General features: G+C 50.5%; 4 protein-coding genes across 13 annotated transcripts in view; 1 reads left to right on the top strand and 3 right to left on the bottom strand.

The window, feature by feature from the left end:
* Window positions 1-3,581, bottom strand: part of GABPB2 (GA binding protein transcription factor subunit beta 2) — a 38,556-nt gene extending 34,975 nt beyond the window's left edge. For all 4 annotated transcript variants that reach the window (XM_058660239.1, XM_058660240.1, XM_058660238.1 and 1 more), the window contains exon 1: window positions 3,424-3,581. The gene's annotated coding sequence lies outside the window, so the exon portion shown is untranslated. The remainder of the gene's footprint in view (window positions 1-3,423) is intronic.
* A 2,774-nt stretch (window positions 3,582-6,355) lies between these two features.
* MLLT11 (MLLT11 transcription factor 7 cofactor) lies at window positions 6,356-17,565 on the bottom strand. Of its 3 annotated transcripts, none has more exons than XM_058660230.1 (2): window positions 17,459-17,565; window positions 6,356-6,749 (listed from the first exon to the last, which is right to left on the bottom strand). In XM_058660230.1, the coding sequence occupies exon 2, from the start codon at window positions 6,745-6,747 to the stop codon at window positions 6,481-6,483; it is 267 nt and encodes an 88-aa protein (XP_058516213.1). In that variant the 5' UTR covers window positions 6,748-6,749; window positions 17,459-17,565; the 3' UTR covers window positions 6,356-6,480. The 3 variants fall into 3 exon arrangements, with proteins under 3 accessions (XP_058516213.1, XP_058516214.1, XP_058516212.1); XM_058660231.1 differs by lacking the exon at window positions 17,459-17,565 and adding an exon at window positions 13,791-13,879 and having other exon boundaries at window positions 6,356-6,753; XM_058660229.1 differs by lacking the exon at window positions 17,459-17,565 and adding an exon at window positions 10,304-10,636 and having other exon boundaries at window positions 6,356-6,753.
* CDC42SE1 (CDC42 small effector 1) lies at window positions 11,249-18,036 on the top strand. Of its 5 annotated transcripts, XM_058660236.1 has the most exons (6): window positions 11,249-11,396; window positions 13,531-13,666; window positions 14,231-14,501; window positions 14,927-15,037; window positions 17,584-17,672; window positions 17,986-18,036. In XM_058660236.1, the coding sequence occupies exons 3-5, from the start codon at window positions 14,448-14,450 to the stop codon at window positions 17,656-17,658; spliced, it is 240 nt and encodes a 79-aa protein (XP_058516219.1). In that variant the 5' UTR covers window positions 11,249-11,396; window positions 13,531-13,666; window positions 14,231-14,447; the 3' UTR covers window positions 17,659-17,672; window positions 17,986-18,036. The 5 variants fall into 5 exon arrangements, with proteins under 5 accessions (XP_058516219.1, XP_004588930.1, XP_058516218.1 ...); XM_004588873.2 differs by lacking the exon at window positions 13,531-13,666; XM_058660235.1 differs by lacking the exons at window positions 11,249-11,396; window positions 13,531-13,666 and adding an exon at window positions 11,451-11,757.
* A 2,204-nt stretch (window positions 18,037-20,240) lies between these two features.
* On the bottom strand, window positions 20,241-23,064 carry C2H1orf56 (chromosome 2 C1orf56 homolog). Its single transcript, XM_004589179.4, has 2 exons — window positions 21,869-23,064; window positions 20,241-20,450 (listed from the first exon to the last, which is right to left on the bottom strand). The coding sequence occupies exons 1-2, from the start codon at window positions 22,865-22,867 to the stop codon at window positions 20,433-20,435; spliced, it is 1,017 nt and encodes a 338-aa protein (XP_004589236.2). The 5' UTR covers window positions 22,868-23,064; the 3' UTR covers window positions 20,241-20,432.
* Between the last annotated feature and the right edge of the window lie 101 nt (window positions 23,065-23,165).

Raw genomic sequence — 23,165 nt, 5'->3', positions numbered from 1 at the left:
AGCACTGGGCCTCCTCAGCTGCTGACACCCATGCAACAGAAAGATATTCAGATGCACATGAAACAATGACAGCCAGCTCAACTAAGCCAATAGAGGACACTACCTCATTAAAAGATGGAAGGCAAGGCCCGGCGCGATAGCATAGTGGCTAAAGTCCTCGCCTTGCACACGCCGGGATCCCATATGGTGCCTGGTTCTAATCCCAGTGGCCCTGCTTCCCATCCAGCTCCCTGCTTGTGGCCTGAGAAAGCAGTCGAGGACAGCCCAAAGCCTTGGGACTCCGCACCCGCGTGGGAGACCTGGAGGAGGTTTCAGGTTCCCGGCTTCGGATCGGCGCACACCGGCCCGTTGCGGCTCACTTGGGGAGTGAATCGTTGGATGGAAGATCTTCCTCTCTGTCTCTCCTCCTCTCTGTATATCTGACCTTGTAATAAAAATATAAATCTTTAAAAAAAAAAGACACCATTATAAATTTGACAGCTTGCTACCACTTAAGACACTTTTCTAATAAAGTTAGTGAAGAAATGTGACTTTTTTCTATACTGTATCAGCAAACACATCAACATATGGATGATCTGCATAATTTAGGGAGCCAGTGCTTTCCAAAGGATCAATGTCTCACACTATAAAAATCATGCTCAATTTAAAAAGAGTCCAGCGTGATAGCATAGTGGCTAAAGACCTCATCTTGAACACGCCAGGATCCCATATGGACGCTGGTTCTAATCCTGGTGGCCCCACTTCCCATCCAGCTCCCTGCTTGTAGCCTGGGGAAACAGTCCAGGACGGCCCAAGGCTTTGGGATCCTGCACCTGCATGGGAGACTCAGAAGCAGCTGCAGGCTTCACACTGGCTCACTTCCAGCTGTTGCGGCCGCTTGGGGAGTGAAACATCGGATGGAAGATTTTCCTCTCTGTCTCTCCTCCTCTCTGTATACCTGACTTTCCAATTAAAATAAATAAATCTTAAAAAAAATTTTTTTAAGTGGGCACCAATGTTGTGGTATATCAGGAAAAGCCACCATTTGTGACACCAGCATCCCATATGGGCACCTGGGATGGGCCAAAGCTTTGGGACCTTGCACCCATGTGGGAGTCCTTGAAGAGGCTACCAGCTCCTGGTCAGCACAGCTCCGGCCACTGCGGTCGTTTGTGGAGTGGACCAGTGGATGGAAGATCTGTCTGTGTCTTCTCTCTCTAAATCTGACTTTCCAATGAAAATAAATAATTTTTAAAAAAGGATTTATGTATTTGAAAGGCAGAACACACACACACACACACACACACACAGAGTTTTCCATGTACTGGTTCCCACCCAAATGAACAAATGGCCATCCTGAGGAGCCAGGAACTCCATCAGGGACTCCCATGCCGGTGGCCAGGTCCATCTTCCACGCTTTCCCTAGCACATTAGCAGGAAGCTGGACTTGAAGTGGAGCACAGGACTCACACGGAATACCTGTGTCAAAGGGCAGCTTGACGCATCCTGCCACAACACACACCCCTGTCATCCTATTTTTAAGTCAACCATGCAAAGCCTATTTTCCTGCAGAGATATAATTAAAACAGGGAATTATTCTATAAATACTATATTACTCATCTCTCGATACAGAAAAGGTTCAGAAACATGCTCTTTGAGGCTCCTTTCTCTCCTCCCAGCTACCCTTCTTTATTTCAATAGCTATCTTAATAGAAAGGCATATTTTTGTGTTTTGCTCTTTTTTTTAAGAAAAAAGAAAGGCACTTTAGACTCCTCAGAACATGCTACACACCAGGGACCCTGGGATGACACCGAGTGGCTGTTCCCCATTCCTGGGCACTGTGGTGGTTGGGAGGCTGGATGGATGTGGCTTCTATCCTGTCTCCCCTCTCCCTCTACATACGGGAAGATGAGAAAGGATGAGGACTTTTGCAAGTCCTCAACTCTTCCCACCCTAATCAACTGTGTAAACATGATCAAAAACAAAATTAAAAAAAAAAAAGAAAAAAAGGCATTTTGTGGCTGGGTGTGATGGTTCAGTGGCTGAATCTTCATCTTGCAGGCTATGGGATCCCATATGGACGCCAGTTTGTGTCCCAGCTGCTTCACTTCCCATCCAGCTCTCTGCTTGTGGCCTGAGGAAGCAGTCGAGGATGGTCCAAAGCCTTGGGACCCTGCAACCGATGGGAGACCTGGAAGAGGCCCCTGGCTCTTGGCTTCGGATTGACTCCACTCTGGGGACTTGGGGAGTGATCTGGCAGATGGAAGAGCTTTCACTCTGTATCTTTGCCTTTCCAATAAAAATAAATCTTAAAAGAAAACAAAAAAAAGGAAGGAAGGAAGGAAGGAAGGAAACAAAGAAAGACAGACCTTAAAAAAAAAAAAAAGGCATTTTGGAGTCATTATGTACAAATGCTCCCAAAGTCCTATATTTAAGGAGACAAAAAACATGGAACAAGAGAGGTCCAGCAGGACAGAGAACAGTATGGGCAATTGTTATTTCAGGCTCCCTGGCTGCTAACGACAATGGGCAAACACTCTATGGTAAGCACCTCTACTTTTCCTCTATATGCTACGAGGAGGCAATGTCTGCTCTAGCTCGCCTTCTCGATTTTGCAGATGAGAGAAAGAACAAAGCACCCATTCGCCCTCCCAAACACAGACACTTCCAGTAAGTGTGTTTTCATATAATGTATGGAGCCCTGGAGCTCCTGAAAACAAAGTACTGTATTATCAGACAAACATGATCTTGTTTATCTCAAAGTATGGGTGGGGCAGTCCTCTCCCTGTCAGTGAAGTGTGTATGCAAAAACACGCTTAAGAGGCATCAGTGCTGGAGTGGGTATTCAACGGTACCATGAAAAAAATACTCCCAGATAGCCCCAAGTGCTGGGAAGTCGCTTAGGCCAGACAACGTCCATTCTTGCAAAAATTCCAGAGATCCCAGAGGAGAGAACTCGGCTGATCTCTGCTGGCTCAGGGAAATCTGTGAGCTCAGGATGCGGCTATCCGGAAAGGTCTCACATTTTTTCCCCTTTTCTTTTTCTCTCCCCCCCCCCCTCTTTTCGTGATGCACACAATCACCCCTCCCCAAAACCCTTAGGGCTAGCTGCAGAAACAGCTGTGCAAGACGCTGGGGGGCTGAGAGGCGGCCGGCGTGAGGGGCAGCCCGGCGTCGCCCCCTAGCGGTCCCCTCGGCGGGCCCGGCTGCCCGCGGTCCAGCTCCTCAGCCCCAGCTCTCACGCTCTCCCAGTCCCCTCCCCTTCCTCCCGACAGCATCCCCTTCCTCTCGGCCCCCTCCCCGAGCCGGCCCCGCTCGGTCCGCACCCACAAGGTCGGGGCTGCGCTGGGAAGCGGGGCGGCTTTCTCCCCGCACTCGTCCGTGGCCAGCCCGGACGCCCGTCCCCGCCCCACCAGAGACCGCGCATCTCTCGCTCCCCTCACCTCCTCGTCCGGGACGCTGCCGGCGGCGCTTTCGCTGAGCCCGCCAGTTTGGTCTCGTTTGCTTCTCTACTTAAGACTCCCTGTCAGTGACGGTTACTTTTTGGACTTTTCATATATGCATATTTGGGGGGCCTTCACCCCCCCTCCTGGAGAAATGGCAGCAACAAAATGGCGGACACGGAAGTGAGGGCGCAAGCGAGGATTTCTGGCGGAGGAATCTGTGGAGGGAAAGCGACCCGAAGCCCCCATACTGCCGCTCCAAAGGAAATAAGATGCACCCCGAGCTGATTTCTTATCTCCTGAAGGCCTCTGGTGGCGGTGGAACGCGAATCAGGGGTTTTCTGGGAGGGACTACTTGACGGGGCGGAGGGCGACTACGACGTCCTCACGTGTTGTATAGTTCCGGCGGGGCCGGCGCCCGAGGGTGGTTTTGGCGCCAAGAACCCGGCAGAACATCCGAGCGGTCGGGTCCGCTCTCACTTCTGCAGTTGTCATCCAACTCTTGGATTATTCTTTCTGGAGGGTAGCGATAGGGTCAGTGGGCCGACCCTGCTCCTGGTCCGGACCACGCATGGAAACGATTTGGGACGTTCCTGGCTTTTGCGCACTGGTGGGAAGCTGTGTCTGTGACGGACATGTGTGTACAGCCCTAAATGCCAGGACCCCAAAAGCAGCCCGTGGCGGCAACAGTCAGGGCTTGGGGAGCAGTGGGCCCTGAGAGTGGGATCTTGTGTTTGCAGATCGTTTTAGTCACATTATAAACCAAATGGCTTTTCCCTGTCTCCACCCACTTGCCATGGTTACATGAGAAGTCAGGAAAGAAGCCCTTCAAAAAACTGTGAGGGAAACTGTGCCACCCCTTCCCGGCACCGTTCGCCGTTAGACTGGCTTTAGAGATGAGCTTGGGCCTTTTGAGGTCGACAGGGATTATTTCCGTCTCTTCCTCTCAGGAACTTACTCAGTTCCCATTCTGGCCATATTTAAAGTGTTAACAGAATATAGTACATGTTGGGATTTACCATTTTCAGAGTCAGGCTAGGACCTCATTCCTGTTTAACTTCTCAGCATGCTTGGCTCAGCGTGGGAAATTTTTTTTCCTTTGGAAATGCAGAGTCATGGTGGAGCCATCTGCCATCCTCAAGCCAGGAGCCTGAATTCCACGGGCATTTCCCACCCGTGTACAGGAGCCACTGCACTAGAGCCACTTGGGCTGATTTACCCAGGTACATTAGCACAATAGCTGGATGGGAAATGGAGCAGCTGGGTGTCATAGGTGGTAGCCTTGTGCACTAAGCCACGCACATGCCCTGGGCGTCTTTTATAGAATAGGTCCGCACAATAGAGTCTTTTGTAATGAGGTTATAAATAAGCAGACAATAACTTTGGGTAGATTACTTTCAGGCATCTACAACAATTCTTGCTTAATGTGTAATTTGGGGGCCTGACGCAGTAGCCTAGTGGCCAAAGTCCTTGCCCTGCATACGCACCAGGATCCCATATGGGCGCAGGTTCTAATCCTGCAGGCCTGGCTTCCCATCCAGCTCCCTGCTTGTGGCCTGGGAAAGCAGTGGAGGATGGCCCAAGGCTTTGGGACCCTGCACCTGCATGGGAGACCTGGAACAAGCTGCTGGTTCCTGGCTTTGTATCGGCTCAGCACTGGCTGTTGTAGTCACTTGGGGAGTGAATTATCGTACAGAAGATCTTCCTCCTCCTCTCTGTATATCTGACTTTCTAACAAAAATATATAAATCTTAGGAAAAAATGTAATTTTGGTAGTCAATGGGCAAAAGTTACATTAGAATTACAAGTTGTAGATTTCTAACTGCCTGTTTGATGTTAATCTGATTGCACATTTGTTACTTTAGTTCACCATGGAATGTTTAAATGCTCTTCAAATCATTATTCCTCCAAGTTGAATGTCAGCTAAAATGCATCAATTGCGTGCAAAAGCAAGGCTAACTTTTTTTTTCAGGCTAACTTCTGAGATGTATATTGCTCTCTAAAGAGAAAACCAGAATCCAGTCCTGGGAGTGAATGTCTTTAATTAAATAAATGAGTAAATAGCAGCACAGATTGGTCGCAGTAACGCTGGGAGGACTGGGGACAGGCGTAGGGTAAGAGTAAAGTCATTTACTTCATGGTGACGGGCGGGGTCAGTACTGTGCTGGAGGCCCACTGATGACTGCTACAGGGTGCAAATGTAGGATGGCAGAGCAAACCATGAAGGACCAAGCATAGAAGCTGACCAAAACCTTACAGATGATTGTAACACCCAGCAAGATTGCATTCGGAGATTAGAAATCTCATCTCCCTCACAGCTTTCAACCTGTTCATTAAGAGCAAAGTTATCAAGTAGGCTTACAGAAGGAACACACTTTTGGAGAAAGAAAAAACTATTTCTGAAGTGATAGAATACGTTTCCCTATTTTCATTTTCCATATTATTTTCTCTTGATCTATATATGTGTGTTTCTATATATGCTCTTAATTTCTCATAAAAGGTGTATTACAAGAAGGAGCAAGATAAAAAAAAAAAAAAAAAAGGCCTTGTAGAAAACCTCCTGTTTGGTAGCAGATCATCTTCAGGTTTAAACTTCCCCAGGTTTGCATTAATTCTTGAACGGCTCTCTGCTCGCTGATTTGGAGCAGGAAGTTAAGCAAGTCTGAGCAATTTCTGAAGCTGATCAAATGGTATTTTAAAAAAAAGTTTCCCATATTGCACTACTGTACTGCTCCCTGGCATCCCTGCACAGCCTGCTTTTTCTAGAGTTCACATGTGAGGCTAGAAGGAAGAATCCCTATGATCCAATACCCCCATTGCCTTTGCTTTTGCCTTGTGGCTTAAGAGAAACATTCACAGATAGATATATGAACGAATAAATAAATAAATACAGGAGTAAATGGGTAAATAAATAGAACTCAACTCTGGCAGATTCATCAGCACCACCAACACAATACAGGGAGAGAGAACAAGGTTCAAGTGGGAAATGGCTGGGAAGGGGAGAGGGTTTGAAAGGCAAGACAGTGAGGGAAAGGTGGTGGGAGGGACAGGTCAGCCTCAGAGCAAGTCCAGTTCAAAGGAGTGGATGCTGGCAATGGGAGCTCTCCAGAAGTTGAAGGTGCTATACTCAAGGAGAGTGTCGCCTTCGAGGTTTTTCTCTGTTCCAGTTGCTTGCCCGGTCCCGTTGCCAGCGGTGCTGTCCTTCATCTTGTAGGTGGCTGTATCTGACAGACCCAAACCTTCCAGCTCCGACAAATCCAGTTCTGGGATGGGCATCCTCCAGAAAAGAAAGGAGCTGTACTGGCTACTCACGGGATCCCTCATAGCTTCCTGGATGGAAAGAACCACACTTGGTCAGTCTTGGGCGAGCCCATGGCCTTTGCATACTTAAAACATCCCCTTTTGCCTCCAAGGACTCCAAATTGCCTAGGACAACTGCACCCTTCCTCTGAGCACTTCCGACCATTTCCTAATTTCCCCTCAGGGCAGAATGAGTTGTGTACTGCTTCCTGCATCAAATTGATCCTGGGTCTCATTTTTGCTGCTTCACAAAATCTGGCCCCACTCTTTTTAGGTGTAGTACAAGCTTGGGGACAGTTACACATAATCGTATCTTGCCTAACACTCCTCACTTGCCCATTTTATAATAGGTTCCAAGTTTCAGGGCTCCAAGATCCTGGAGGAGTCTCCCCTTTTCCAGCTGCTATTCTCTGGACAGGCACTTCTGCCTGTCTTTGGTCTAACAGCCCTACTGTGACTGAAAAGGTCTTCATGACACTTTGCTTTGCTTCTTGCCTTATAAACCCTACTGAAAACTCCCCTCTTCCAGGATGACTTTGTTAAACTTAATCATATCCATTTTCCCTATTTCCTCTAACATCTGCCCCGAGACACCTTGCAGAGTTTTACCCAAGTCAGTTAATCCAGGGTTATAGACCACTTATCATGGTCTGATCTTCAAGTGGAAGACTAAGAATGAGTACTCTCTGGGTACAGTAAGTGCTAGGCTTGTACAAATAGGCATTCAAGGTTGCTATTTGATTTTTCACTGGCATTTACTAGAATCCTCTGCCACTTAGCTCCATTAGTCCACAGATAAGCCTTAAGAGTCTATTTTTGTCTAGCCTATCACACCTTCTGAACAAAAAGCCAGGTGCTTCGAAAACTTTCCTGTGCTATACACAGGATCTCTCCTCTAGTCTCAACCCTTGCATATACTTGATAACAGGGAAAGTCAGTGCACACTCAACTGCAGGTGAAGTGGTAAAGTTTAGATTGGAAGAAGGCCCCTTACAGAAGCAGATACTTCCCTATGCTTTAATGAGCAGTTCAATCACTTTTTCCACTCATCCTGCCCACACTTTGCCCAACATTACATGATGATTACAGCTCTCCATGGTCTCCACCCTGCTACTGTCTAGCCAAGGAAAAAGGGCAAGAACCATTTAGTTGACATGTTCCAAAGGAGCAAAAAGAACATTCTACCACCTCCAGAAATAGAACTCCCAAGTTTTAAAAGGCTCTTTTCCAACATACCTACCCCATTGGCTCTCACCAGGCCTGAGAGTCCAAGAGGCCCCAGAAGGTCCCTCTATGGTGGAAAATGTCTCAGGTAAGGCTGTGAAAGAAAGCCTAATCTAGAAAATCATGTTGTGTGAGCATGTGGGGGGCTCTAGGAGAGATGATCGAGCAGTTGAAGAAGTTTACAGAATGAATCCTGAGTTGTACTTTTTCTCCTTAGTTTCAGGTTCCAAAACAAAGCCTGGGAACTGAGCATTACTCAGCAGAGAAGCTGCTCAGAAGGTGGAGGATGCAGGCAGTAGAACAGGGTGGGGCAGTTGCAAAGGTGAGGTCATCATCCCATGATACTCACCTCTGAACATCCCCACAGTCACTCGCAGACATGCGTACGCAGACATGCGCACGCAGACAGCTACCAAAAATGGATATGCCCCTTGGCCAAACAATCCCTGCATCTGAGATTGTAGAGATGCTAAGAAGCAAACCTTAGCAGTCAACAGTGTTACTGACTTCCATCATGGTGGTTTTTACTACACTGCCAGTTATTTTTCTAGCTCCCTTACATCCTTCCATCCCTTGCAAGTCTCCTCCAGAGTGTAATGCCAGACACATATTAGACTCTGTATTAAAAAAAAAAAAAAGGAGTCCTAGGAAAAAAGCATCACAGAATTCTCAAACTAGCAAATACCTTAGAAATGAGCTTGTGATGTGGGACTCCTTCCAGCCAGTTTACATAGAAGCCAGGTGCTATAATCTCCTGTTTGATTCCTTAGGTTGTGCATAGATGCCTTAAGGCCTGATAAGACCCTATTCTCAAAACTTGTAAGAATTCTTAGTATCCTGTGGACTAGGCCAACATTGATGACTCCTGTGATACTGATCTGAATGGTGAAAGGCAAAGGTGCAAGAGAGCAAGCTAGAATGTGACAATGGGATTGTCTGGCTAACTGACTCCTGTTCTTAATACCACATTAGGCATTACCCGCCAAACAGTCCTAAATGTGTGACAAAGCCGTCTTAACAATGTAAAAAACTAAAAGAAATCCTATAAAATAGTATAAGACCTAAATCTCTACCTATGCCCTCTGATCCAGAGGGATGTCCAAATAGGATAAAATGCATTCCAGAAAGATATAAGCCTCGATGGCATTAAAATAAAGCCAAAAGCATGAAGTAAGACTACATAGAATGGTGATGCCAATTTAAAAAAAAGGTATGTAATAATGTAAAGATATCCATTATGAAAACTTTGATTTCATATGTTATGGATTTAATTCCTGAGTTCTCCAAATTTAGCAAAAGGTCTCATTTTCAGCTAGCTATCTACATTGCCTCTCTTTACAGTTACCATTTACTAATCTATCATTCAAGATTTATCTTAAGAGATGTAGACGGTGCCTTGCACCACGATACACTCACATGCTCCATAAATGCCTCCCACTATCCTGGGCTTTACGTTGTCCATCTATTTTAGACCAATGTCATTTCTAAATATCTCTGTCATCAGATGCTTCCAGGCTAGTGACAACACAGATGAAAAAAGATACTCCATGAGCCACACAGACACACCCAAGTCCTCTTTGTCCAGACCCTCGGTGAGCATCCAGGGCCTACTCTACAGGGCCTTGCTGTGTCATGCTGCCACCATGGGGGGGGAGAGCACAAGGGGTGCTGCTGGAGGGGAATGGAAGTCCTCCTGGCATTTTATCCTATGTGCCTCCCAGTTATTCTACTAAGTTGGCAATAAGTATGCCTTTTCCAAAATCTGTCCCCACACCTAGGTCCTGTGGGCAGAGGCTGATTTCCATATGGGATAGGGTTCCCACGGTTCTCATTTCAGGCTGCCCCCTTCCTCAGTACAAAGGTTTAAGATGGGGCAGAAGAGACTGTTCAAAGGTCGGGATTACACAGCTCTTCTCCCCAAAACCGCCTTCCTACTGAGAGCACCTCCGGGGAGAGGGAGACTGGAACTGTAAGGAACTAGAGGCTACAAGACACAGGACTAAAGGATCATCAAATAACTGGTGTAAATTATAGCTGGAAAAAAGATCACATAGGCGACTAGGTGGCACATGCTAAATATAAAGGACATGGAATTCTTGGGAAACAGACTTGACAGCAGGCAAGTGCTGAGAAATCATTACCCGTAAATTGTTAAGCATGAAATATCCGTGTGCTGGACAGCAAGGCATGGATGAGATCTAAGATGGGAAACGCTGACAAACCACTAGCCATTGTTCCTAGCACCCACACCCCACCCACCCACGCTCCACAAGCATCCTTCCCTCCCAGCCCTAAGAAGCTGCACTACACTACCATCCTCAACACCCCCCATTCCCCTCCCTCAGCTGGAGTTTACCTGTTATTGAGAAATTACTAGCGTGTTCCAAAGATGGAGAGCGAGGGATGGCTCGGGGCCTCCGGGATCTGCTCTGGGCTGGAGAGGAAGACAGGTGCTGGGGAGCAACGGCTTTGTCTTCTCACTCCCTCTCCCTCTTCCTTGACTGAGGCTGTCCGCCCAGTCTCCCCCTGCAATGCAGCCCCTCCTAAGAGCGGAAGGACTCCCGCCCCCTCCCTGCCTGACTTGGCTAATTCAAACGATAGGTTCCAGAACACTTTGGGGAGGGCGAAAAGGCTTAAAGCATCCCTGTAGGTTTATTGGTCTGTGCGATGATTCCCAGTCGCTTCCAGGATCAACCCCTCCACCCCCCAGCCTGACCGGGGTGCAGTGAGTTGAGCCACTAACTGTCTTTTGATTTTGGGTTTAAGGTTCAAAAATTGTAACTCCAAAAATAAATAAATAAAATGAAAAAAAATTGTAACTCCAGACAACAATGGAGAGTAGTGGCCTCAATTTAAGGATTTAACATTACCAGGTGCTTGTGAAAATAAGAAAAAATTCCCCACCCCTCCCCCGGTCCCTACGTTCTCCATCTTCACAATGGTAAATCTGTTCCATTTTGGGTGGAGCGGAAGAGATGGGAGGGGGCTGGGGTCCTGCGAATCCATACACTTGGTTAGGTCGTGGGTACCGGAGCGTGTGGGATTGGGGAGAGGCGGATCGGCTTCCTTAATGCCCAGTGCGCAAAGGGAACGCGCAATAACAGGGGTGTTCGACCCGCGCCCCAAACCCCGCACGAGTTATCCACGTTCTCGGGTTGGCCAGGCAGGGCGGTCGCCTTTCGAGCCCTGCCCAGGCCCCCTCCCACGTCCCTCCTTGGTGCAGAGACTGTCTCAACAGTCCAGGGGGAGCTGTGCGCTCCGCTACCAGCCGGACGGGTTTCGTAATCGCGTCGCCGCCGTTTCCGCCCTCGGCAGCCCCACCTCTGCCGGCTCGCCCTCGGCTCCCCCACCGCGCCGAGAGCCAGCCCGGGAGCCCCGGCACTGGCCGACACCACGCGGGAGCCCCCGAATAAGCTGCAGCGGGACGCCCCGATGCCCGAGAAGAGCAGGTGAGACCTTGGGAATGGGACCTTCAATTCCTCCCGGCCGTGCGCCCGTCCTGCCGGGCCAGGCCACCGCGCACCGGATGCTGGGGGTGGGGAGGGTGAGGAAGGTGGCCCGGACGGTCGAGATGCCGGGTGCGTGAGAACAGGGCGCTCCCAGGGTGACAGTTCTCCGCGCCCGTGCGCTGAACTGGCAGAGGCCAAGGGGCCGGAAGGCGCCGGATTGTTGGGAAGGTAGGAGAAGATAGGGTCTCTGCCCAGCGCGTTCAGCTCGGTGGTGGCCGAACTGCAAACAGTGGCTCAGCGTCCTGGATGGTCTAAACCTGAGATCGAGTCAGCCGCGGAAGACAGAAAGATTTACAGCCAGGTGCCAGTCCTAGTTGAGGTTGTACGGGGAGTAGAGAGTTTCTGGGTGCGGGGAGGAGCTCGGGGAGCGAATATATTGGGGGAGGGGAAGCTTCAGGGCCTAGTTCTGTTTCCTCTTAAACCCCGGCCAGACCTTTCCTGGGGGAAGGGCAGGGGTGATAGGAGGGCAAAGGGGTGCCACTTGGTTTGTAACACGGGAACGGGCCCCTCGGCACCCCTCCGTGTGTGGGGGGAGGCGGGGGTCGCCTCAGGAGGACCAGCTGCATCCCCGGGCTTCCAGCCAGCTTTGCCCGCTCCATTCTCTCAGTTCGCTTTCTCTCCAGCTGCTTCTTGTGAAGGCTTGTCAGCCGGCGGGGTTGCAGGCCTTGGGGCAGGAGGCAGCAGGACCGGGAAAACCGGTTTGGGGCTACCGCAGGACCTGCAACCACCTCTGTACGTCCTTCCTCCCCGGCCCCTTGCCCCCATCTCTCCTCCTGTTCATCCACCGCACCCCCAGCCCTGAGACTGCCGGGGCACCGTGATCTTGGTGGAGGTGTCCTCCCAGTTCGGTGGGTCACTCTCGCAGAGGGGCTCATTGCGCAGCACTGCCTGGCTGTGGGAATGTGGTCTTGGGCTTGCTCATCTTGGTCCCTACTCCTGTTTTCCTAACTCCCACCCTCCATCTCATGGTGCCCCTTCCTCCTGGCGTCACTGGGCCAGGACTTCATTTTTCCTCACCCTACTCGGCTTTTCTGTAAGGGGCAGAGACAGCCAGTTTCTCTTGTGCCCTTTCCTGTCCTTGTTCCTGGACCCCAAGCATCAGACACCCTCATGTCCTAGGGAATGGAATTTCCTGGTCACTTCTCTTCATCATTAGTTATTTCACGCCAAGTCAGTCTCTCTGCATACACACACACACACATACACACACACATCTTTCCTTCCAGCCAGCTCTGGTTAGGTCCTTGAGAAAGAAACAGAAACGTCCTTGTTCCCTTCACTGCCCCCTTCCCTCTGCCTCCCCCCGCCCGCTCTCCCCTCCCAGCTGCTTCCACCTCTGTCCACTCAGCTTGGAGCGGAGTGAGGAATGCTGGGAGAGTCCAGGCTCAGCAAAGCCTGGGGTGGTGTGGGGGGTTTCCTCCGATTCTTCATTGTTTTCTCCATCCCGCCCCCCTTACCACCTGCCACTATCACCAGCACCCTCACAGCGGACCCTGTGACTGACTGCCCTCCCCATTGACCACAACTCCCCTCTGGGGGCAGCTGTGTTCTGACTTCCGCCCTGGGTAGTGACTCCTCCCTGCCAGGGGTGGGAAGGGAAGTGAGAGAGAGCCCAGGCTCCTGGGTCCTCCCCTCCCCCTAGAAGCTGCACTCCACTCCAGGGTTCCTGTGGCGGCATCCCCAGGCTGTTACCAACCCAACCAAGATGAGTGCAGGATGCCAGCGTATTGGGATGGTGGACCTGGGAGGGAAGGGAGAGTCTTCTGTGCTCAAGTGTCACAGGCTTGACAAGGCTGTGTGAGGAATCTTTGAGGTAGGACTAGGGGGATCCAGTGATGATAGAGGAGACCCAGACAGAACCCTATCCTGACCCGCGCAGGGAAGTTCCTTGTGATCCAGTTGGTTGCCTATGGTGGGGGTTGGAAGTGGTGAGGAGGGAGGAAAGAACAGGTCACAGCATGAGGGGAGGAGGAAGAGGGAGGAGGCGGTCCCTGGACAGTGGGGGCCTGTGAAGAGTAGGGTAGCCATGGGCCCAAAGACACCACTGGCACATACACCTCCAGCTTGTACACAGGTGACCTACGCTGGACGCTCGGGAAGGCATTGCTGCCCCGGGGCCATGCGTGTCCAAACACCTCGCCTGGAGTGCAGTCAGAGGGAGAGGACACAGATAAACTGGGCATTCGTGGCCTTCAGGAGAGGCTGTCAAGGTCAAGTCATAAAAGAGCTGCTCTGTGGCTTCTGGGAGGGGTTGGGTCTCTGAGGAGGAGGAGGAGGAGCAGGGCAGCGAACTGAGAGGGGGAAGAAATTCCTCAGCCTTGGCTGAGGTCTGACCTGCTGTAGTTCCTGCGACCCAGGTGATCAAGGGCTTGTCTTGTTTTCACAAATCCAGATGTGTGGGGCCAGGTAAGGCAAGAGGGAGGGGCGGGGTGGAGTCCTTGTTTGTGAGAACAAAAACCACTGTTTCCTCTTCAGAGTCACTGAGATGCCTCTCCCCTCTGCCCCAGAGCTTTCTGGCACTGTCCTCTGGTCTCTCCTGGCCCTTCATCCTTCAAGCCTTGCTTCTTGACTTTCCACCAAGATCTCTGTGTCCTGCGCTTCCCTTTCCCCAAGCGTTGAGGTCTTTTTGGGTTGGAAAAGGTAGACAACAGGTTGTAGGATTGGAGCCTCTCCCGGAGGACCGGAAGCTGTGACTTCCTCAGGAGGTTTCTCAGGGGTCAGGCAATGAGGGAGTGGCCTTTTTTCTTTTCTTAATTAACTTTCTGTTTCTCCAGGTGTCTAAGTTCAATGAAGACACAGCCTTATCTCCAGCTGCCCTGTTAGTCTCTCAGGGCCTGAGACGCTGCCCTTCACCTTGTGGCTGAGGACTCCACACCTGTCCTGCTGAGCGAACCCGGAGTGTCATTAACACCTAGGGAGAACTAGGAGCCGCGGGTCAAGAGCCCCGTGGGGGCGCGGGGCAGCAGCGTAAAGCTGGAACTGTCAGGGAACATGAGCGAATTTTGGCACAAACTGGGCTGCTGTGTGGTAGAGAAACCCCAGCCGGTAAGTCCCTACACCCTAAGGCACCTAGAGGTCAGTTACCGTCAGGGCTGCTGTCCAGAGGGCACACTTCCCTGAGCCTTGAACCAGATAGCCTCTGAGGCCAGGGGATGGATAGATTTTCTGTGTGCTTATTCCCCCATTGTTTCCTCATCAGCCACAGGTGACTTTGCCATGACCTTTCCCTGTTCATTATTATTCAGTGGCAGGCTGCTGCCTTCAACACTGTGGTCCTTCTTTGTGCTCACGGTACTTGTTCCAGCTTTGCCCGCCTTCCCTGCTGGTCCTCCCCTCCCCTTATAGTACCGCCTTCCCTCTTCCCATGGGGCCCAAGCGCTTTCCTGAAGACTCTTTAGGACTCTCTTCCCTTCCTCCGCTGCACCTGGAGGAGAGGGCTTCAGCCACAACTCCTTCTCTCCTCTAAACAGAAGAAGAAGAGAAGACGAATTGACAGGACCATGATTGGAGAACCCATGAATTTTGTCCACCTGACTCACATTGGCTCCGGCGAGATGGGAGCAGGAGATGGACTGGCCATGGTAACTGGGGAGCGGGGAGAGGCGGGGTGTGGTCTAGAAGTGTTTCCTTTTTTGAAAGTTCAAGCAAGGGGCATAACAGAACACCCGATGGGGAAGATGGGGAAGTAAGAACCCCGGGGATCTCCTTCTCGTCACCAGCTGTGTGAGCCTGATACTTGCCATTTCAGGCCTGTGGGGCTAGGTTCCTTCATATATAGTTAGCAGAATGTTCTTTAAAAAAGCAAAACAAAAAAAACCCACATTGTTTTGTATTAAATCTTATTTAAAAGGCAGAGGGGACAGGCTACAAGCTCCTATCTACTGGTTTCACACCCTAAGTGCCCTCAACAGCCTGGACTGCAGAAGGCCTAAGCCACCAGGCTAGACCCCAATCTCGGTCTTCTACATGGTGGCTGGGATCCAAGTACTTGAAGTACCTGCTGCCTCACAGAGTGTATTAGCAGGAAGCTAGAACTGGAGTACAGCCAGGACTCAACGAATAACATTTCAGACAACTTTTTGTTGTTGTTAGATTCATATATTTACTGTCTTTCCAGTTTATTTACTTAAAAAAGCAGAGTTACGGAGAGAGACAGGCAGATGGAGAGGGGAAAATTTTGGAGTGACAGAAATGGGGGGAGGAGAGACAGAAAAGAATCTTTCATCCTCTAGTTAATTCCCCAAATGCCCTCAACACCCAGGCCTGGGCCCTACTTAAGGCAGGAGCCAGGAAGTGATGTGAGTGATAGGACCTCCCAAATACTTGGAATATCTGATGTTGCCTACTGGATGAATTAGCAGGAAGCTGTATCAGAAGTAGTATATGGGACCTGCAATGGCTTAATGACTGAATCCTCACATGCAAACACTGGGATGCCATATGTGTGCCAGATCATTCCTGGCTATACCTCTTCCCATCCAGCTCCTGCTTGTGGCCTGGGAAAGCAGTAGAAGATGGCCCAATGCCTTGGGACCTTGCCACTCGCGTGGGAGACCCAGAAGAAGCTCCTGGCTTCAGATTAGCTCAGCCCTGGCTGTTGCAGCCACTTGGGGAATACCCATTGGACGGAAAATCTTTCTTTCTGTATTTCCCTCTCTTTGTTTTTTTTTTTTTTTTTTTAAAAGATTTTATTATTATTGGAAAGCCGGATATACAGAGAGGAGGAGAGACAGAGAGGAAGATCTTCCATCCGATGTTTCACTCCCCAAGTGAGCTGCAACGGGCCGATACGCGCCAATCCGATGCCGGGACCAGGAACTTCTTCCAGGTCTCCCATGCGGGTGCAGGGTTCCAAAGCTTTGGGCCGTCCTCAACTGCTTTCCCAGGCCACAGGCAGGGAGCTGGATGATTTCCCTCTCTTTGTAAATCTGCCTTTCCAATCAACAATAAAAATAAGTAAATCTTAAATAAAGCTGGGGGTGGGGGAGGCAATGGCATACTAGGTTAAGCTTCTGCCTGCAGCGCTGTCATCTCATATGGGTGCTGGTTCAACTCCCTACTGCTCCTCTTTTGATCCAGCTCTCCAGTAAAGTACCTGGGAGGGCAGCAGAGAATGGCTGAAATGCCTGGGCCTCTGTACCCACATGGGATCTCTCTCCCTGTCTCTCCCTCTCTGTGTAACTAGCTTTCAAATAAAAAAAAATTTTTTTTTTTTTTAAATTAGAAAGGCAGATATATAGGAGAGGAGATACAGAGAGAAAGATCTGCTGGTTCTCTCTCCAAATGGCTGCAACAGCCAGAGCCGAGCCAGTCTGAAGCCAGGAACCAGGAGCTTCTTCCAGGTCTCCCACGCAGGTGCAGGGTCCCAAGGCTTTGAGTCATCATCTACTACTTTCCCAGGCCACGAACAGGAAGCTGGATGGGAAGTGGAGCAGCTGGGACACGAACCTGCATCCCTGTGGGATCCCAGTCCATGCAAGTTGAGGATTTAGCCACTAGTCTATGACGCCAATCCCAAAATAGTAAAATATTTTTAAGAAGGAGAAGTAAAGTAGCCAGAACTCACTCCCGTATCACATGTGGGTGGTTCGATATAGGACCCACTGCACCACAGTGTATGCCCCTTAGGCTTGACCATTTCACAATACCCACCCCCAAGCAGCATCTTATCCTCTAGGTCAAGTGTAGATTGTTCTTCCTTGGGATACAGGCTAAGTGTGTCTTAAGAGGACTTTTTGCAAAAACCATCTTCCCTTCCCCTAATTGAGAATTGTTGTCTCAGTGTCACAGACACTGCACGTGGAAGGCCTGAGCACCTCTGGCCTAGTAAATGTCTGTGACGTACTTCAGAAGTAAGAGTGAACCTTTGGAGAGTGGTGGGATCTTGTCATCTGATACGAAATTCAGATATATGTGGGAAATCCTTTGCAAGGAGGGCTCTGGAGTCAGAAACCCATCTGTCATCCTTATGCAAGCCAGCATCCTGGCCTCCTTGGAAGGACTCGCCTGTTAGTGCTAACCTTTGCAGACTGTCATATTTGCTGCAGAAACAGACCCAGGCTGGACCTCCTGGGTGGCACGTGAGAACTGTCTGATGGGGTCTCACAGGTTTTTTTTTCCCCCACAGACAGGTGCAGTTCAGGAGCAGATGAGATCCAAGGGAAACCGGGATAGGCCATGGAGCAATTCCAGGGGCTTGTAGCTCCCACAGGAGCGGTGAGTGACTGTAGAGAAACCCAGCCAATTCCTTAGCCTTATACCCATGGATTTTGATGCCCTGCTTCAGAACCCTGATCCTTTGATGCGAGAACGGGGAGGGAGCCGAGAGGTGGGGGAGGGCAGGGGCACAGAGAAAATGGAAGATTTAAGGCTACAGGATCCAGAAAGCAAAAGGTGGGTGGTTGAAGTGGTTACAAGTCCGTGTCAGTGGATACCTTCTCCCTAAGCTTCTGTTTTCTTTGAGGCAGACCTTCCTCCTTATATATATATATATTTACATTTATATGTATTTGTTTTATTTTGAATTCAGGTTCTGCATCTTGAAGCCCCCACTCTGTGTCCAGCCCAGAAGAAATGCTGCCCCCAACCCAGATCCCTCCTAGAACCAGGGACCCCAAGGCCCTTTCCCCCTCCCTGCCTAACAGTGCCTCACAAGGCTGGGGGGCTGGCCTCCCTGCCCTCCTTCTGGTCACAGCCCCTCCTGGAGATGGGGTGAAGGCAGCAGGACTGACCACGCAGATCACCGGTTGGCCAGAGGAGCTCTGCTGAAGCCCTGGACACCCCGGATCTGAGAAAGGAGCTCTTTGGGCACCTGGAAGTAGGCTCCTAAATGATGGTCTGGTGCCACCATTTTTTTTTTTTTTTAACTCTTAACCTGGAATTCCTTAAACCGGGCAGGTCGGCAAGAATCCCAAAGCTGAACATGGCTTTGCGGGAAACCCCCTACCTCCCTGGCCTTGTGTTTCCTCCTGGAATGGACTAAAGCCAACATCTTGCAGAGGCTGGGCAGGTGCCTGCTGTCTAGTCCACTCTACTTAAGCTCACAGCCCCTCGATATCTCTCTGCCAGTACCAGGATCTTCTCTCTACTAATGCCTTTCAGTCTGTTCCTAAACATAAAGCTTTCCAGTAACTTCTTTTAAGCAAATTAAGTTTAAGAGGAGTTCTCTTAATTACCCCCATCCTGCTACTACCTCTGCCCTTTGAGGGAAGTTAAAGAGGTGGCACTTAACTCGACCGACATTCCATTTCAGTCCTGGGGGAACCTGGCTTGCCCTCTGCCAGCTTCCCTGCTGGCCCAGGTGAGAGGAAGAGGGGTCTAGAGAGATGCCAAATGCAACAAAACTGGGAGATGACTGTGTGAGATGTGGGGTCTGAAGGGCCTCCTGCCCCTAGAGCAGGATGTGATTTCTCAGCCCAGACACTCTGGACATGTGGGCTGGATAAGGCTTTACAAGGAAGGGCTGTCCTGATGTTGCCCAACGTCTCCTAAGGGCAGAGGCCCTACCTTACACTGTCATCCACATGAAGGGGTGAGCTGGGACTTCTTGTCAGTAGCCTCAGCAGCACTTGTATAAGATTGCCAATTACTGAGTGCATTGCTGTGTTTCCACAGATTCATGTCTATGATGGACATGTAGCCTGTTTCTCCATTCTGGAGGAGGGGAGGGAGAGTCCCTGCCATATAGACATGTGATAGGAAGTTGGGGAAAACAAAGCATCAGAAACACCCCCAGCTTATCCTCCACAGATTTTTACTGTTATTTCTGTACCCTAGACCTACAACCAGATGCAAATAAGACTCAGGGAGTTTTTGAAGACCAGGGCCCATCCCTGCCTGGCCAAAGAGCCTGTTTTAGATGGGAAAGCGACGTAAGAGCAGGCTCTTTAGGTAGTTTTCTCAGGTGTTGCTGTTCTGGCCATTTTTCTTGCAGGTTATTCATGTAATCAGGAAGGTAGAACGAGAAAGATGAGCTCCTTCCTGCTCTGAAAGCGAGAAGGCTGGGGTCTCCGTTTTGTCTAATGGAAAGCATTCATTCTGTTTCTTGGTAGTGGGGGAGGGGGTCAGGAACTGGTATCTGCTGTGCTGACTCCACCATCCATCCAGTTGGTCTCCGCCCACAGTGACTGAGATTCTAATCTCTTTAAATGTCAATGTGTTTTGTTCTATAGTTTTTCGGAGTCTGAAATTGGTCATAGAGATAACAGTCCCAATTTTCTCTGGTTGTCAGGCCAGTTGCTCTGAAAGCACATTTTGCCGGCCTCATGTAGCTCAGTAGCCTGAGGGATCTAGAGATGGTAGGGTTGGGGGGGACCCCTGGAATCTGGTTATCATCCTCTTCAGCCTCATTCTAATACCTATTCTTTGGACACAGTCTTTCCCCTCGGTGCTGTCTTTCCTTTAGCTACATTCTCTAATGTGTAGGCTGCCATCACTTGAAGGACAAAGTGGTGGGAATGGTCGGAGAGTTATAATTTATATTACAAGATTGTTGGACTTTGAAATACATTTTTTGAATAAAAAATAAACAAAAAAGTTGCAGAGTCATCGCTCTGGTGCGTGTTGCAGGGAAGGATATGGTTGCCAACGAGAATTGTGACTGACATGTAATTCTGCACCAACACTTCCCTTTTCCAAGGGCTCAGTTCCTTGTTCCTCGGCATTTATTTGATTAAAAAACAAAATCTTGGAAAGGCTTGTGAACAAATCATGTTGGAAATCAAGACAAGGAGCAACATCAAGATTTTCACCTGGAGATAGAGCAGGGGACGAGTCAGGGGCCTCTAAAGGACAAAGTTCAGTTTATGATTGAAAAGACTTAGGGACTTGCCTCCCTCAGATACCTCTGTAAAAAAGAAACAAGCCCAAATAATAATTATCGGTTCCAGTTTTGTACTAAAAATATATAGTGGGTGCTGGGGGTTGAAAGGGAAGGGGCGGCCGAGGTCCTGCCTCCTTTTGTGGATAGAGCGGTCATCACGTCTGCTTCTTTTCCTGGATGGAAGGAAAATACAGAAATTACACCCACATCTGGGCGGGCCCTTCCTTGCTTTGCTTCCCCTTCCTCTTTTGAAGCAACTCCCCCCCTTTTTTTCTTAGGTTGTAACAGTATTGACCAAAAGGATAGTCAGAAATTGGCAAAATGACCAAGTAGACTCCTGGTTTATTGCCTTGCCTTTACCCCCCAAAGGTCCTGACAGTCCAGATCAATGGAGGCTGTTAGGACAACTAGAACCTCTGTGGTGGCTCTTGGGGCACAAGACTCGTCACCCACATGCATGAAGATGCCAGGAGGGATCCCAAAGGACCGTTCTTCGGGATGGTGGTGGTGAAGAGAACAAGCATTGGTGCCAGGCAAATTTGTTTTAACAAACTTCTGGTTCTGCCACTTTTATTTTTTTTTTTTGGTAAGATTTGTTTATTGAAAAGTCAGATTTGCAGACAGATTTTCCATCTGTTGGTTCACTCCCCAGATGGCTACAACAGCCAAAGTTGAGCTGATTTGAAGTCAGGGGCTTCCTCTGAATCTCCCCTGCGAGTGCACAGTCCCAAGGCTTTTGGGCCATCCTCTGCTTTCCCAGGTCATGAGTATGTAGCTGGATGGAAAGTGGAGCAGCCAGGACATGAACCAGCACTCACAGAGGATCAGTAACACTTGACTTTCTAAAGAGGATGATACTGCATAAGGTGGTTAGTGATAAGCTGTGTTAATTAGGTCAAACCATTCACTGATTAAGGTTCTTCATATCTGGGCCTGGTGTGGTGGCCTAGTGGCGTCTTTTTTTTTTAAGATTTACTTATTTTTATTGGAAAAGTAGACATACAGAGAGATCTTCTGTCCAATGGTTGACTTCCCCAAGTGATTGCAACGGCTGGAGCTGAGCCAATACGAAGCCAGGAGCTCTTCCGGGTCTCCTACGCGCGGGTGCAGGGTCCCAAGGCTTTGGCCCTTTCTGGACTGCTTTCCCAGGCCACAAGCAGGGAGGTGGATGGGAAGCTGGGCCACCGGGATTAGAACCGGCGACCACATGGGATCCCGGTCGTTGCAGTCACTTGGGGAGTGAATCATCAGACGGAAGATCTTTCTATCCTCTCTCTGTTTATCTGACTTTGCAATGAAAGTAAATAAAGATTCTTCATACCTATTAATTAAGCATCAAAAAAGTCTACGTGTCTACAATCCTTATTTAGTCAATCATCCTCTCATGACCAGTAACACATTTCCTATTAACCAACCACCCACTGTTGGAGAAGTACGTAGGCGCAACGGTTAACAATAGCATGACTAGTCCACACGTATTCTCCGTCGGTAACCCAACAGAAGGCATCGACAACTCACGCAAGCCATACCAGGCCGCTGGGCAAAGGATTTGGAGGGGCAGGTGTTGTCAGGCTCATCACCCAACACTTACTGGTTGCATCTCTGTGAACACTGTAGACAGGCTGTTCCAAATATCCTCCAGGCCAATCCTGACTCGTTTCCAAAAAGCCAAAGCCGGGCTGGGACTGGGGGGTGGGCTGAGCGTTCTGTGGCTGGGGCGGATGGGGGCCGGGGTGGTGGTCTGGGTGGTGGTGGTCGGAGAGCAGTTGTTGTCTGCACAGAGATCCGCATCCAGGGGGCACTCCTCCCGCAGCCGGTTGCAGGGACACTGCTGGTAAGTACAAGGTCGGTGCTCCGTGTGGAGTTGGCTCAGGGCTCCCACTCGAAGGCGTCCAGAGAGGCCCTGTAGCTTCCCGGATCGCGTCCGGCTCATGGTGCCTGACTTGCAGTGACAGTGCCACGGGCCCCATGGCATCAGCACCAGCTGCAGATCCTCGGGAGGTGGCATGGCCGTGTGCGAGGGTGCCGGCCATCGGCTTGGGGTGGAGCCTGGGGTCGACCAACGGTTCAGGGTGACCTCAGAGGACAGAATGTCCTTGGGTTTCATGGTGGTCCGTGGCAAGTTTGTGGTTAGCCTGATTTCCCGCTCTTGTGTATTGGCCGCGAACCTCCCCGTGCTGGAGCTGGGACCAGAGGTCGAAGTGGGAGGAAGCGCCATCCTACTGTTATTTTTTCTGGCATTAATCACAACTCCCTCTTCCAAAGTCTCATCTTCACCGAAGCTGGATTCAGAGCCCCGGGCGATGCCTGTCACCGTCGCCAGAAGCTCGGTAGCCGCAGGGCCTGCCAGGCGGTCAGCAGTGGCCACTGCGTCATTCTCATCCTCCAAGGTTATCCTAGGCTTCCTGGGGAGATCGGTGCGGGGCGGGCCGACGGTGCTCCGGTGGCTGCGGGCAGGGCCGGGGCCTCCAAAGCGGAAGGTGGCCCGCTGCGTCGTGGTGGACGACTGGGTCTGGCTTTGGGCCCCCGCCGCCAGAGGCTCCAGACTCAGCAGCAGGGCCCAGAGCAGCGCGCCGGCGGCGGGGACCATGGAGCTGGGTGGCTCGGAGCGGGAAGGAGGCCAGCTGAGGGAGGCCCGGGCTCCTACCTTCTCTGCCTCCCTGCGGCTCTCGGCCAACACGCCGACCCGCCGGGGTGGGGTCGTTTGAACCGAGGCCACGGGCTCCCAGCACGAGCCACGTCCCTCCCGGCCCGCGCGTGGGCGCGTCCCCAGCCTCAGGGGCGCCTCGGGAGGGGAGAACTTCCGCAGGTCCGGGTTTGTGATGTAAAGCGGGGTCAGAGAGAAGAGAGACAGTTCGCTTCCTCAGAGCAGACTTTTCAATCTCTCC

Source organism: Ochotona princeps, chromosome 2 (genome assembly GCF_030435755.1).
Source record: "Ochotona princeps isolate mOchPri1 chromosome 2, mOchPri1.hap1, whole genome shotgun sequence".
Classification (NCBI taxonomy): domain Eukaryota; kingdom Metazoa; phylum Chordata; class Mammalia; order Lagomorpha; family Ochotonidae; genus Ochotona; species Ochotona princeps.
The sequence above is the reverse complement of the archived record's forward strand: the minus strand, read 5'-3'. Positions and strand labels throughout refer to the sequence as shown.

Excerpts from the sequence above, each read along its gene's own strand:
- CDC42SE1 (XM_004588873.2), top strand. The coding sequence starts at position 14,448 with ATGAGCGAATTTTGGCACAAACTGGGCTGCTGTGTGGTAGAGAAACCC. Across the intron at positions 14,502-14,926 it reads TGGTAGAGAAACCCCAGCCG|AAGAAGAAGAGAAGACGAAT; the intron begins GTAAGTCCCTAC and ends TCCTCTAAACAG. Across the intron at positions 15,038-17,583 it reads CAGGAGATGGACTGGCCATG|ACAGGTGCAGTTCAGGAGCA; the intron begins GTAACTGGGGAG and ends TTTCCCCCACAG.
- MLLT11 (XM_058660230.1), bottom strand. The coding sequence starts at position 6,747 with ATGAGGGATCCCGTGAGTAGCCAGTACAGCTCCTTTCTTTTCTGGAGG.
- C2H1orf56 (XM_004589179.4), bottom strand. The coding sequence starts at position 22,867 with ATGGTCCCCGCCGCCGGCGCGCTGCTCTGGGCCCTGCTGCTGAGTCTG.